This window comes from Sphaerodactylus townsendi, linkage group LG09, assembly GCF_021028975.2.
Source record: "Sphaerodactylus townsendi isolate TG3544 linkage group LG09, MPM_Stown_v2.3, whole genome shotgun sequence".
Lineage (NCBI taxonomy): Eukaryota > Metazoa > Chordata > Lepidosauria > Squamata > Sphaerodactylidae > Sphaerodactylus > Sphaerodactylus townsendi.
This window is the reverse complement of record NC_059433.1, coordinates 23,282,704-23,298,213: the sequence shown is the minus strand read 5'-3', so window position 1 is coordinate 23,298,213 and position 15,510 is coordinate 23,282,704. Positions and strand designations below refer to the sequence as shown.

The window sequence follows — 15,510 nt, the reverse complement described above, 5'->3', positions numbered from 1 at the left end:
AATACGATGTACCAACAGTTCAAACAGCAGGTGCTGCCCCAGCAAACTGGCTGACGTCAACCCCAGCAGCACAGTACAGGATTGGACTGGTAATCTTTTGAGATGCAAGGGATCTACCTAGGATGGAAAGCTAGATTTACAAAGGAAAAGGGATCTGTGTGGTGAACGGAGTACAGCTGGTCAGCTGAAGGGAGGTTACAGGCAAGAATTCTGCTTGTATTGGCATTCACAGAGAGATCAGAATGCAGGAGCATATCTGTCTCTTATACACAGAGCGCTAGACATAAGACCCCAAACTATTTCCCACTTCTGCATTGAGGAAGATATTGTAGGACTCAGATGAATTCTGCTATAACGTGAACTCTTCTCTGGGATTTCCAGTTTTGGCCCCGTCTCTCTGGGCAGATCCTAAAACAAGTACTTGTAGTGGAAAACGCTGTACAGCGAAGAGGAGATCACTTAACAAAACTGCTAGAAACCAGATGGGAAAGCAGCGCTTACATCTAGTCAGCAAGAACCCAAAGTCAGAACACACAGAGCGAAGCAGCCAAAGTACAATGCCACGAAACAGCCCAGCCAGAATTGCGTAGAGTAGTAATTTGAAAAGAACGTTCTGTTCGAACTCTGCTGCTGATTTGGCACAACAGGCGGATTCAGACATGTGGTGAGCACAGGAGAACTTGGAATCGAGGATGACGACAAAAGAAGTCTAAACAGGTCAGTAGCTGTGAGTAATTCAAGACACACCCAAGGGTCCAAATCCACTGAAAAGACTTCCTGTGCAAGCACAATCAAAGTGAATATGCAGGAGAACAGTAATGCTTTGGTGGCGCTCCCGTTACAACCGAGCTTGTACAGAAGACACTTCCGGTGGATTATGCCCGTAAAACACCTCATATTCAAGGATCAGGGAAGGAACCGACGGGGTGACTAACGAGACAGAAACAAGAGTTCACAGCAGCTAGCTCATGTCTAAACCCGTTTGCCAACAAGATTATAAAGATTAAGTTGAGAACAGAAAATCACACAAAAATGTACCATGTAGGAATAGAATGACTACTTTCTTTAAAGATGATTTCAGGGTACCTGGGAGATCACATCTGTGCTCATACATATGTGGGGGAAGGGTTTAGACCAGGGGTCTTCAAACTATGGCCCTCCAGAGGTTCATGGACTACAATTCCCATGAGCCTCTGCCAGCATGGCCAAGTGGCAGGGCTGATGGGAATTGTAGTCCATGAACATCTGGAGGGCCATAGTTTGAAGATCCCTGGTTTCGACCTATCATTAAAAACTGGTTAAATATTTATTAAGCGCATATATCAGAAGATTGGCAGGTGTAAGAACTAGTGTCAGACTAGGATGTTGGAGAGGCTGTTTTGAATCCCCGCTCTGCCATAGAAGCTTCAGCTCAAGTTTCCTCGCAGGGGTGTTTTGAGGATAAAATGAAGAAGAATGGTAGAGTACAAACGAAGTAAATAAAATATTACATTGACCAACGGGATCATGAAGAATGCCATTCACAAACCGACAGGGTCATAAAAACCCCATCCCCTCCCCACCCCTTTTCACAGCCACCTTTGAATATTATTCTTTAAAAGCCAGCATGGTGTAGTGGCTAAGAGCAGGTGCGCTCTAATCTGGAGAACCGGGTTTGAGTCCCTGCTCTGCCACTTGAGCTGTGGAGGCTTATCTGGTGAACCAGATTAGCCTGTGCACTCCAACACACACCAGCTGGTCACAGCTCTTCGGAGCTGTCTCAGCCCCACCCATCTCACAGGGTGTTGTTTGGGGGGGGGGGGGAGAAGGAAAAGGAGACTGTAAGCCCCTTTGAGTCTCCTTACAGGAGAGAAAGGGGTGGGGGGTATAAATCCAAACTCTTCTAAAAGAGTAGGAAACTGTGCAATACTACTTCCCTCCCAAGCAGGGTTCCTTTCCAAAGAAAGTGATTCCAAATGGAAGATGTGGCATCAGAGTAGCACACGCTGGATCTTTAATACTCTGGCAGAGAGTTGGCAATGCCCAGAAGGCCTCTGTTCTGCAACTGGCAACATTAATAGGATTTTAATGGCTTCTCTCTGGTGGCCTGTTAGCATGTCTGCAACTCCTCAGAGATGAAAACATTAAAATTTGGTCTGTTTGCGCTTGAAATGCAGCTGTCAGTGTTACCTTAATATGCAGCTAGGGTAGGGAAAAGGAAGGGGAAAGGTAACAGAATTAATTACGTTATTACAGCATTAAAATTATGACCATGTGGTCCTCTTCAGAGGTGTAGGGGAGGCCAGCAGCACTGCAAGCTCTTCCCACTGGACCTTTGTATACAGCCTGACACAGTAAAACACACTCAGTTGCCATTGGATAAAGATGAGAATGGAAATCAGGAACAAACAACAGTAGACAGAAACGCTGACTTTCTTTAACCCAACGACCCCAAGCAGGAGCAGTCTGAAGGTTTCAGCAGCAGTTATCTTCCACATCTCCATAAGGCCAATTGGCCATGCTGGCAGGGGCTGATGGGAATTGTAGTCCATAACATCTGGAGTGCCAAAGGTTCGCCACCACTGCCATAAGGTCTGCAACAGGGGTCTGCAACCTGTGGCTCTCCAGATGTTCATGGACTACAATTCCCATCAGCCCCTGCCAGCATGGCAGGTTGCAGACCCCTGGTCTACAAGGAGATCCCAATGTGGAACACTGCAGAGCTGAAGTACATCCTGCATTCAGAAAATTACTATACTAATGAAGCACTGGCTCCCATGATGACTTGCTGGGTCTCTTCCTCACAAAAATATCCAATTCTCAGTACTGAAGCTTCTTTAGATAAACTGAAACTCCAAAAGACGTATTTCCCTGCCCGATCGTCACGCCAGGCACTGTGGCAATGAAGGAGCCAGAACTGGGGTCAGGATACATGGCAAAGATAACTAAGTAGTGTTAAATGTTTGCCTGTTCTTCACGGTGCAATGAGCTGAAGCAGAGCCCCTATATAAGAACCAAAAGTTAGAATGTGAGGGTTTCATGTTTTTTTAGTGGAAAATCAGTGGAAATTTTAGTGAAAATCAGGAGATACTAGACCCCCCATAATTAGTGAATCCTTCTGATGCTCAGAGAAATGGTCAAAATTAGACTGCAGTGGTCACAGGTGCTCAAACAAGCAGCTCTGGCCATTATGGAGAGGATACTGAAAAGATTTTCCAAAGAGCAGTCTTCTCCTAGAAGCACCGTTCCAAAAGATTTCTTGGAAAGGAAGCCATGGCACGTTTGTATTTGCGGTGCAGACATGCCCTTACACATATGACTCAACTGTGACAGCTTGCAAATACAACTCCACCTTTTCTTGATTCAGGATAAGCTCACTGTTTTCTCAAGGGAATGGGATCCCTTCTGGCACTGGCTTTGCATACAGGAGGAAAATGCAAACCTGCTCGATGCTCACTTCGGCCAACAGAGCACATGAGAAAAGCTACCACCGTGCTCTGGGCCCTATGAGAATTCTGCAGGCCCCTCGGGATTTAAAAGGAATGAGGGTCCCGGCAGCTTGCTTGGAACTTTCACTCCAAACTCAGCAAACCTTAAGAACACGGGAGAGTTGCCAACGAAGGTTGTACCAGGCAAAGGGACCCGAGAACGATTACACGTATTTCCCTTTTCCAGTCTTCACTTCTATCATTAGGGATCACTATGAACTGGTAACACTAAAGCTGGCCAAGATTTGGGCCTTGCAAAAGCATCACAGAGGGTGAGCACAGCAACTTCCAAGTTTACAATCCAAGTTTCTCCACTCAGAAAGCGACATGCCAAAACATTCTCCTCCGCTGACCAGGGAAGAGGTCAGTATGAGGGGAGGTTAATGATGGAGGCAAAGGGCATCTGGCGGCCTGGTCCGTTTTGCAAGCCGTCATCCCCTGAACCAGAGAGTGTCTGAAGAAAGCTGGATTCAGGGATCAGATGCGCAGCCCAGCACAGCTGACAAGCAACAGTCCGGCCAACCCAATCATCACGCTCAGTGTATCTTGAACTGCATGGCTGGAAGCAACGACTGCTCACACTGAGTGATTCCTGCTGTTCTCCAGATACTGAACCTGTGATACAGAACTGAAAAAACCACAACAGGAAATGAATGAGTCCTCTGCCTACACCTATTTCACAGGGTCACTTTCCTGCTAAACCTGGATGTTCCTACTGAAGTGAAATTATCATTACAGCCAACAATACAGTTTGCTTTTCAAAGTCTGCCACAGGAGGTGGTGATGGCCACTAACCTGGATGGCTTTAAAAAGGGCTTGGACAGATTTATGGAGGAGAAGTCGATCTATGGCTACCAGTCTTGATCTGCCTTGATCTCAGATTGCAAATGCCTTAGCAGACCAGGTGCTCGGGAGCAACAGCCGCAGAAGGCCATTGCTTTCACATCCTGCATGTGAGCTCTCAATGGCACCTGGTGGGCCACTGCGAGTAGCAGAGTGCTGGACTAGATGGACTCTGGTCTGATCCAGCAGGCCAGTTCTTATGTTCTTATGTCTACAGTGATGCCTTCTGTGCCTGAAGGGTTTCAAAACTGGACAATTATTGGGGATGGATCCAAACTACTTAATGGAGTAAAACTGGTAGACTAGGCCTTCCTCTCAATCCTACTGCAACTCTGAGTACCTAAAATTCTTCTCTTGGGGGAAGTTGGGGGCAGGGGGTAGAGAGAGGGAACCTCAGGAACAGTGTGTGGGAAAACAAGAGGGAGAAAATTGGCAGAAAGTGCCCGTCGCCATCTCAAAAGGGTGACTGCCGATATGTTGAAACAACAGCACTTTTGCATGCAACCCACAAGCAGCTGTACAGCCCAAAGGAATGTTTGGGACAAGAGGTGGGGCAAATAATGGAGCGCTGTTGCCTGCACTCCTTTCCCCTGGGTTTCTCAGAGGTAAAAGGTAAAGTTTCCCCTTCAGTCGTGTTCGACCCTGGGGTACCACTGTGAGCAGTGATTTTATAGGCAAGCTGTTTTTGTGGGGTAGTTTGCTATTGCTTTCCCCAGCTATTCTTTATCCCCTAGCTATGAGCTAGGTACTCATTTACCAACCAAGAAATGGATGGATGGCTGAGTTGGCCATGAGCCAGCTGCCAGGATATCTAACCCACAGGGGGCTCGAACTGCTGACCGTGTGAGTGGCAGTGCAAGCACTTAACCACTATGCCACGTGGCTCCTGAAGATTCTCAGAGGTACCTGGATCAAGCCCAGAGGAACCTTTGCTCCAATATCATGAGCTCTACTTAAGGTTTTATGTAGGAAGGCGAGGCTGGCTTTCTACATCTCCACCATCGTAATCCTCTCTGCCCTTACCATCAGACTGGCATCCTTGATAAATTCCAAAAAAGTTCAAAATACAACACAAAATAGTCAAAGAAACATTTGGATACATTGCAGTTTGAATTGTGAGCTTGGGCAGACAATTTTAGTCATCTCAGCATAGCATTTGGTTTCTTTTCTTAGGGAAAAAAGGAAACTAAAATACAAGCATATTCAATGGCACATCTAGGAGGGCATCAGGCAGGCGCCGCTCACCTGGGTCACGTGGGGGGCACATTTGGCTGCCTGTCCACCACTCGCCCACTGCTGCTTGCCCACCTTGCTCGTCACTCACCCACCCCTGCTCGCCCCTTGCCGCTCGCTCACCCACCTCAACTGGGAGGGAGGGGTACAATCAGTACTTGCCCCTGGGGCAACACTTCCTTCAGGTATGCCACTGGGAATACTGCTTACCTGTCCAGCATACCCTGTTTCCCTGAATATAAGACATCCCCGGAAAATAAGACGTAGTAGAGGTTTTGATGAAGTGCGAAATATAAGGCATCCCCCAAAAGTAAGACGTAGCAAAGTTTTTGTTTGGAAGCATGCCCGACAAACAGAACACAGAAAAATAAGACATCCCCTGAAAATAAGGCATAGCGCATCTTTGGGAGCAAAAATTAATATAAGACACTGTCTTATTTTCGGGGAAACACGGTATTAACCTCCTTTAAAGCTGAGCTTTCAAACATCATGACTGAAAACCTACCTAAAGACATCAAATAACGTAAAACCTGGCAATAATTAAGGAACTTGTTTACGAACAACCTAACCCTCTGCATTGTATGACACATCCTTTACTGGAGGGATACTTGGCTCACTTGCAACCCACCCACTCCTCGCATCTGTGAAGTGCTGTAGCCCTTCTTCTCAAGAATTAGGATTATAAACTTCTGAACTGATAAAAAGTTTGCAGGCTGAGGTTTAGACCTGAATTTTCAAACAGCGAAAAGATATTGCCCACAAACGATGCAAGCAAAGAATGAATACTTTCTACATTGGTGCACCAAATACACTGGGGGGAAAACTGGTTCCAGATTTCACACATCTGTGTGAACCAAAGATCTGGAGGGGCATCTAAAGAATGACACAATGCGTGACAAAGAAAACAGCAACACATACTTCTGGATCAGAAAATGCACCAAATCAATGAAGGATAAAATATTACAGCAGCCGCCTATTTTTCCATTCCACCTGCTCAACTTTGACAGCAGGTTTCTGATCATGGCAGGATTTTCAAGGCAGAGAAGCGGTTTCACATGAAAGAACCATCTTGCAGGTGCGGTTTCATTTTGGGGGCATGATAATATTATCTGACAGCAACGTTCAGTTTCTTAGGAGCCACCAGAGTCTCTGGAGGCCGGTTGCCCGGGTGTGCACAATGACAGCTACAGATAAAGTTGTTCAAAAAAGCATGTGCTGTTTTCTAATGCAGGCATCTGAACCATCGAGGAAATCCCAAAGACAGGACAAAATTCAACTGGGGGAAGATGTGCATTATAGTACTGCAAAGCAGAGGTGCTAAAACAAAACTTGCTGGGAAAGAAACCTCCAATATATAGGACAAAACAGACCTCCACCTGCCCAGACAGGCGCCCTCAAAGCTCCCACAATCTCACAAGCTGCCCCAGCGAGCAATGACTCACTGCAATGGATTGTCACAAACATAGCTGTCATCCATATCATAGCTGTCATCATGAAGTGGGATACAGGACATGAACTAAACCAGGCTGTCCCTAACGGTGGGTGCCTACAGGCACCACTTTTTGTGACACCTTTTCTGGCACCTGCCAAGTATTTTTAGGCAGTGGGCGGGCCCAGGTTGGGCTTCTGCCCAACGAGTTTTTTGATCAGCTATGCAAATTTTTAAAAATGTTGCTTTAGTAGCAGCTGCCACCACAGCACCAGGATCTGCACTATGTTACTGAACTTAAGCTACAGCCCTGAAGTTAAGGTTGTGGCAATCATTTTTGTGGCTGGCTCCACCTCCTCCAGCAGCTATTGTGTGGCATCCCTCTTGTGGCTGCGCCCATCACGCCATGTCAGAATCCCAAACGTGCCTGAAGACTCACAAGGTTGGGGGGGCCCAGATTAAATCATGCACACAGCACGTGCACACACACTTTTGCATCTTCCGCAATAGCTCTTCTTACCTGTGCATGTTTCCATTGGTAGTGAACGACTGATCACACACCGAGCATTTATAAGGCCTTTCCCCTGAATGCACAAGCATGTGGCGATCCAGGGAGCTTGCTGAGCTCAAAGACTTTCCACAGATGCTGCAGGAATGGTCTGTCCCTCCAGTGTCAGTGTTGTGCTAAAGAGAGCGACAACATATTTCCATTGAGTTCTCCCTGTCCAGTTCCAAGGGTAGGTCAAAGTCATTTGCAATATATCCTCCCGAACAAGGTTAAGCGCAACAGAGGTAGTCAGCAAGAAACACCAGCGTTACCTTCTTTTAACTCTCTGGTTATGGTTCAGCCCAAAAGAAGTTAGAGAAAGGGTATGATTGATTCATATCCTACTTTTCCATCCAGTGGGAGCACCAAGAGGCTTCTAAGTCTGTCTTTGTTTTATCTTAACTAATATCCTGTAGGTAGGTTAGGCTGAGTGTGTGCTACTAGCCCAGAGGTCTGCAACCTGTGGCTCTCCAGATGTTCATGGACTACAAATCGCATCAGCCCCTGTCAGCATGCCCAATTGGCCATGCTGGCAGGGGCTGATGGGAATTGCAGTCCATGAACATCTGGAGAGCCACAGGTTGCAGACCCCTGTACTAGCCCAAGGTCACCCACTGAGTTTCCGTGGTAGAGTATGGATTCAAGTCTGGGTCTTTCAGATCCTATACTCTGTGCCACTGAAGGATGCTAGTTCAGTCAGTTGGGGTGCAGTGATCAAGAAAATACTTTCATATTAGAATGCAGCCCCAAACAAATATGAGAATAATCAATTCATTTTTATGCACTGCCTTTGTCAAAACCACTATTTTGTACATTATTGAACATGGTACTTTGATACAAGAACATTTATACCAATTTTTACTTTCAAACAGATGGGGGGAAGGGCTAGGCAGGCACTAGGGTCCTGGTGGAACATTCTGTAACAAAGGAGGTCAGGCATCTTTGTTCTGTGGCACAGGAATATACAACTCCACTAGCATCTTTCTGTGGAATAGAGGGTACTATTAACCACTACAATTATAACTGATCTCAAAATAACCAAGATCAGCTCTTTTAGAAGAAAATGGCTGCTTGGAAGCTGAACAGAATGGCATTATATGATGCTGGAGTCCTTTCCCTCCCAAACTGGGCCCTCCTCCAGCCCCACCCCCAAATCCCCACCTGTTTCCCAACCTAGAGCAACAACCTTCTTTAATCAAATTGAACAGTCTTCAGCGTTCTGAAAGAAAAATGTGGGTACCCTTGCCTTCAAATATAGCCTAAGGAGAGGTTAGTATGCATGAAAAGGGGAGGGAGGGATCATGGGGAGGGAGGGATTTTATATCATTGGTACGCTGGACGCCACCCTACATCTTGAATTTTAACTTAAATTTAAACCTTGGGCCTATATTGGTAAATGCATTGGGAGATTTTATCGCTGCTTTTAAATGTTATTTAATTATACTGTTTTAAATGCTGTACACCGCCCAGAGCCCCTCGGGGATGGGGCGGTTTAACAACAACAACAACAACAACAACAACAACAACAATAATAATAATAGTGAAGCATTCAGAAAAGCCCTTTCATTATTGACTGTATTCTACTAAAAATGGAACTGTGGGTGTATCAGAAGGAACCTAGTAAGTCATATAACCAAATCTTTCAAGGCTACTGATCTGGTTCATACCACTCAATCCATGTGAAGAATTGAGGAGCATGTTGGCTTGCAACCAGCCAGTTCTCCCTTACAGTCACTAACAGTTCGAGTTTTGACAGGAGGTAAAGGAAAGATGGTCACCATGATCTGCACAAATTGCATGTGCTAAAAAAAATTAAAAAGAGGAAAAAACAGCAGAGAATCTGCGAGAATTGCATACAGTTGCGGCAGATGCACACACAGCTGACACATAGATGCAGCAGTTCTTGCAAACAGTGCTTCTGCAAGAGCCATTTAGAAATGGTTTGTCATTGCCTGCCTCCAAGTCAGGACCCTGGTATTCCTTGGAGGTCTCTCATCTAACTACTTGCCAGGGTTGAGGCTGAGAGTGTATGACTGGCCCAAGGTCACCCAGCAAGTGTCTATGGCAGAGATATAGCTGGGCCATAACGCACCTGGTGCGCACTCTGCGTTTCCGCCACCAAGCCCCCTTCCAGGTGTGCACCCGGTGGAATGTGCACCCCGCCCCCTGGTAGCTCCGCCTCTGCAGAGTGGGGCTTTGAAGCTGGGTTTCCAGCACACATGCCTCCAAAAGCTGCTTTATACAAGAGACAGAATATTTTATAGGTGGGCTCTCCTAGTGATGCTTGTTTCCAAAGAGCCAACTAAAGGACTGGATGGTTTGCACTGAAACTACAGGCAACATTTATGGCTTAAGTGGTTTTCTTGAAGCCTCAAGTGGTTTAAAGTGTATTACAGAAAGAGAACTACATAACTGAGAAACAGAAGGACAAAGAATACATTCCTTGAGGAAAGGTATGAAGATAAAAGCATTATAGCAGACCTAATTCCTGAGCTTTAATGAGAAAATGTGTTTATTGAAAGGGAGAGCAATCCAGATCTGGAAGCCACATTTCCACATAAAATCCAAGAGTCTAGCCTACCTCACAGGGTTGCTGTGAGGAAAAAAATGGAGGATAGGATGACGCAGTAAGCAGCTTGAGGTCCCCAGTGGAAAAACGGAATGGTATAAACGACGTAAAGAAACAAATCAAAGAATCAGCTTACCTGACGAATATGCATGGTCAGCTGATGCTGAGTAGTGCAAATCTTTTCACACAGAGGACATATATAGGAAGACTTCTCATCTTTTGTTTCCTGTTTTTGTTAAAATAGAAATAAAAATTGAGAAATATGCCTGCAGAATTCAAGGAAAAAACCCAACAACTCCATAACCCCTCTCATATTGCTAAAGAACAAATAGTACAACATAAGCTTACTAGGGAAATCCAAATGGACCCTCAAGGAGGCAGGCTCTTTTTAAAAATCTGTAACCAGTGCTTACATCAGTAGAATGGAAGAGGTGGGGTGCAAATACTACCGGGCCTACCATCAGGGTCTAGCTCTGATTTGGCCTTTCACTGTATGCCATCCGGACAAGTACGGCACATGTTTATCTATAAAACAGCAACAGCAAAGACTGACTACACCAAAACATAAAGGAAACAGTCGTGGTTTTGAAGCTGCTGCCTTGATTGGAAGCCCTTTCACACTGATTTGTCTCCCAGAGGACCTCTGTACAATGGAGAAGATTCTTAGATTTTTGGAAGGAAACACAAATGGGGTGCCAAGCTCTGACCTTACCACACTATTATCACTCTACAATTGTGCAATGTTGGGGACCCTTCAATATGTTTTTTGGGGGGACCCAGGAATCCTCAGAGAACGAAATGGCATGCACTGTAAATGTTAAACATTAACATTGTATTGTTGAAGGCTTTCACAGCTAGAATCAACTGGCTGTTGTGGGTTTTCCAGGCTGTGTGGCCGGGGTCTGGTAGTTTTTGCTCCTAATGTTTTGCCAGCATGTATAGCTGATGTGACAGACTGCAAAAATATAACTTATATTATTGAACTTATATACCGCCCTCCCCCGAAGGGCTCATATGTCCTTAAATGGGTACAGGTCTGTCAGGAGCCATTATTGTTTACATTCAAAGTGAGGCAAAGAGCCCTGGGAATAGAGAGTCCACCTGATTGGCTGAGGCAACCCGGCACTCTGATTGCATGAATTGTATTAATGTCACCAGGAGGGAAGAGGATATCTCCTTATGCAAAACTATCTGGGAGGCTTTTGGACTTTAGCGTTGCTGCTGTTAAAACTATCTGCCTTAACTGTGTTTAAAAGCATAACAACTCTGAAGGGAGTAGTTGAGTCAAGATGTGTAACTGCTACTGAGATCAGCCTGCGAGTTGTGGTGACAGCAAACATACACAGACTGGAAGGACTGGTGGAGTGGTTTATTAAGGGGTCGAGCAAAAGAGTCATATAAACAGTGAAGAGTATTCCAGAGAGGGAAGGATTCTATACTATGTTTCCCCAAAAATAAGACCTACCCCGAAAATAAGCCGTATCTCCTCTTTCCTCCAGTTGCTTTAAATAGTCAATGTAAGACACCATTTTGCAGGATGAGTAGTGGAGTTGTCCATACAATTCGCACACACACACTCACTCTGTGCCTATCTGATCAGGCCCTTGAGGGGTTAAGAGCAGCCAGATCCTTCTCAGAAGACCTACCAATTTCAACAGGCCTGAGGAAACACATACCATGCTGACTTAAGCAGCAGTCTAGGAGGACAAAGAAAACCTGAAGAAAATTTAACTCAACCAAACATACTGCTATTGTGCTAGATGTGGGCCTGCATGGACCATTTTCTTACCCTAAGCCTACAAGACACAACTATAAACCTACATGAAATATTCCCAGGTGGAAATTATGTCAAGACCAAAGATTGTGAATTGAAGCAAAGAGAAAAATGCTTCAGCAAAAAGAGAAATGCTTAATGTTGCTTCATAATGCATGTAGCACCTCTGGCATACCAATGTTTACGGCAATAAGCACAAAAAAGGACGGCACAGAGATATCACAGTGTGCCTCCAAAGGTTTAGGAATGCACACCTCCCTCATACATATTTATACACGTTTCTATCTGCCAATGCTGGTATGCACACTGTGGTATGCGGCAGAATGCTATAGCTGCATTTGAACCCAAGCCCCAGGTTTCTTTAAGCAATGGGCATTACTACCTTATTTCTGTTCTATTAGCGTCTGTAAAATTATAACTTATAAAACCATGGGAATTGTTCCCTCTCATCTGCTTCTATATTTTTCTAACAAAGAAAATGATAGGGCAAGCACAAAACAAGAATCTCTAAGAACTGGCAGTACGGGGTGATCCCGTGCCATTTCAGTCATGGGAAATGGCATTCGATTCACCCCAGATATGATCTCCGCTTTGTCTTTCCTTGATTCCCTCTCCCTCCTATTTATAAAAAAACTGTAATTATAGAACAATAAACGCATTCAAAATTAATATGAACAAAATGAGAGAGATCTCCCTTTTTAACACTTAAAATAATTTCAAGAAAAAACAAAACTCTTACTCTAATACAGTGGTGGCGAACATACGGCACGGGTGCCAGAGGTGGCACTCAGAGCCTTCTCTGTGGGCACGCGCAAACAGAGTGCCCCTCCCCACACACATCTAGGCTGGCCTGGGCCGCTGGGCTCCATTATTAGAATTAAACCTAAGACCTAGTTTTGGGGAGGCAGTGTAGGTAACCCTGTTAAGCGCTGTTAAACCCCACTGATTTTCATGCGAAGAACTAAAGCCCAATCCTTTACCTGGGAGTAAGCTCAGTTGCTGGCAATGGGGCTTGCTTCTGAGCAAACCCACCTAGGGTCGTGATTCACCTGTTGGAAGAGTTGGACGGTTGCTTCAAAGCAAAGCCACCAACTACCACCAAGCCTACTCCCGAGTAATGCACGCCTCGGAGCCAACCGTTTTTTATAAAAGTAAAACCTGAGTATTCAGGTTAAATTGCCGTGTTGACACTTTGTGATAAATAAGTGGGTTTTGGGTTGCAATTTGGGAACTCGGTCTCGAAAAGGTTCGCCATCACTGCCCTAATAAATTCTGTGTATTCCTTAGCCTATAACTCGTTTTCGACAATTTCTGTGGCAAGGAGTTCCCAAAGGTTAATACTGCGCTGTGTGCCTCCTTTGGCCTCATCTTCATTTAGCAGACGATTGATTTTGAGGGTTCCAAACACCAAATAACAGAGAACGAGGGCGGGGAGGAATTATGTATTTTCACACTTGTACATACCCATACTCTTTTGATGTGTGTGCAGAATATAGCAGCATACAACAGTTCCCCCCAATCCCAGACCTCTAAATATTAGTTTATCAAATTGCCTTCATCTCCAATTTTGTCGCAGGGCTGTGAAAACTGTCGGGAGCAAACAGCTGTGCTGACTGTTTACAGTTTTAATCCCAAGGCCCAGAGTGAAATCAAACTGTATTTTCCTGGCGGAGGGAAAACTCTCTTGCTCTGGGCATTAATTATTTGGAAGCTTTGCTCATCACTTTCTGCAAGGGGGGAGAGAACCAGTATGTTGGGGGGTGGGGGGGTGGGAGAGGAATCCTGAGGGAAAAGGCATACTGTTGCTCAGCCACCATCTATTAGTGGGAGCCCCTGGGTTTAAGATTAACCCAAGCCCTCAGAACTTCTCTCACTCAGTGACTGGGCCGCATACCAGAACAGCAGCGAACCAGAGAGCAGGGGGATTTTGTGTAAGCGCAGAAGGCTGAACAAAACTCCTGTGAACAGAGCTCAGCCAGAGACGCTTTAAAAGGGAGAGCTGTTGGAGCCCTGCCGACCGCAGAGTGCTTCCCCGAGTTAAGAGACAGAATTAGCAGCTAATTTGATAACGAGGCTTGCTTTAATAAAGTGACCTAGCTCTTTCCGAGTTCTGCATTGGGTTACTTCGCTTCCTGACTCACTGAAGAGCCAAATGAGATTGGGCTGTGGGAAAGTGAATGCGGTGGAGAGACAAGAAGGAAGAAGAAGAAGAAGAAGAAGAAGAAGAAGAAGAAGAAGAAGAAGAAGAAGAAGAAGAAGAAGAAGAAGAAGAAGAAGAAGAAGAAGAAGAAGAAGAAGAAGAAGAAGAAGAAGAAGAAGAAGAAGAAGAAGAAGAAGAAGAAGAAGAAGAAGAAGAAGAAGAAGAAGAAGAAGAAGAAAGAAAGAAAGAAAGAAAGAAAGAAGAAGAAGAAGAAGAAGAAGAAGAAAGAAAGAAAGAAAGAAAGAAAGAAAGAAAGAAAGAAAGAAAGAAAGAAAGAAAGAAAGAAAGAAAGAAAGAAAGAAAGAAAGAAAGAAAGAAAGAAAGAAAGAAAGAAAGAAAGGAGGAGCTTGGATTTATGCCCTACCTTTCTCTCCTGCAAGGAGTCTCAAAGGGACTTTACAAACTCCTTTCCCTTCCTTTCCCCACAACAGACACCTTGTGAGGCAGGAGGGGCTGAGAGAGTGCTGAGAGAACTGTGATTCGACCAAGGTCACTCAGCAGGAATGTAGGAGTAGGGAAACAAGTCTGGTTGACCAGATAAAAGTCCACCACTCATGGGGAATCAATCACGGTTCTCCAGATTAGAGTCCACCTGCTCTTAACCGCTACACCGCATGGGAGAAATTACATACAGTGTCACAACTGTCTGATGAAGGGAACATTGACCCTTGAGAGCCAAAAATCTCATTGGTTTCTAAGGTGCGATTGGACTCAAATCCAACTGTGCAATTGTATCAGGCCTTGGTCTCTAGCTAGGATTATGTCCTCGGGCAAAACATACGTACGCATACAGCCCCATCGTACCATAGAAATATACATTTGCAGCGGCCCAAGATATAGTGCTACAGTGAAGAACCCATCACTGTCAGAAATTCTACGCACCCTGATTTTAAAATGTTCCTCTGTCATATGGTTAGATCGGAGAAAGCTACCAAATCACAGCACCAGCAGAGCAGAATGGCTGGATGGCAAAGAGGTCACTCTAGTTTTCTGCCTCCAACAGCTGCTGAGAAATTTAGGAACAGGACCCCGATGGCATCCGCTTTCTCGTTTGTCTCAAACGTCCAGAACTTCAGAAGGATAACGCTGCGGAGCGTTTTGTTACCTCGCTAATAGTACTGACACAGTAAAGCTGGATAGTTATCAAAGACTTCACCGTCACTGCTCCCCCCACCCCCCACCCCCACACACCCCGGCTCCTTTTCTTGTGTCAAAGATTTGCAATGCAAATTTAAAATCTCGAGGCGATCTTGCAAATGCCGCTCATTCAAAAGGGACCGTTGGGCAATAATGAGTCTACCTGCAGCAGTAGCCGCAGCCCGGAAGGTACCAGCAAAAAGGAAGAACACCCCAGGCCCCAAAAGGACAGGCTTAAAAAACCTGTTGCCAATTGGCTGCCTGTGCAAACCTCATTCTCACAGGACGGTTTAAGCAGCAGATGTGATTAG

The 15,510-nt window shown here is 45.3% G+C and overlaps 1 protein-coding gene across 1 annotated transcript in view; it reads right to left on the bottom strand.

The window, feature by feature from the left end:
- The window catches only part of RREB1 (ras responsive element binding protein 1), a 165,067-nt gene that overhangs the window by 54,481 nt on the left and 95,076 nt on the right, over positions 1-15,510 (bottom strand). Inside the window, 2 exon segments of the mRNA XM_048507893.1 lie at positions 7,493-7,656; positions 10,225-10,314. Of these exon segments, the coding sequence (XP_048363850.1) occupies positions 7,493-7,656; positions 10,225-10,314 (254 nt within the window).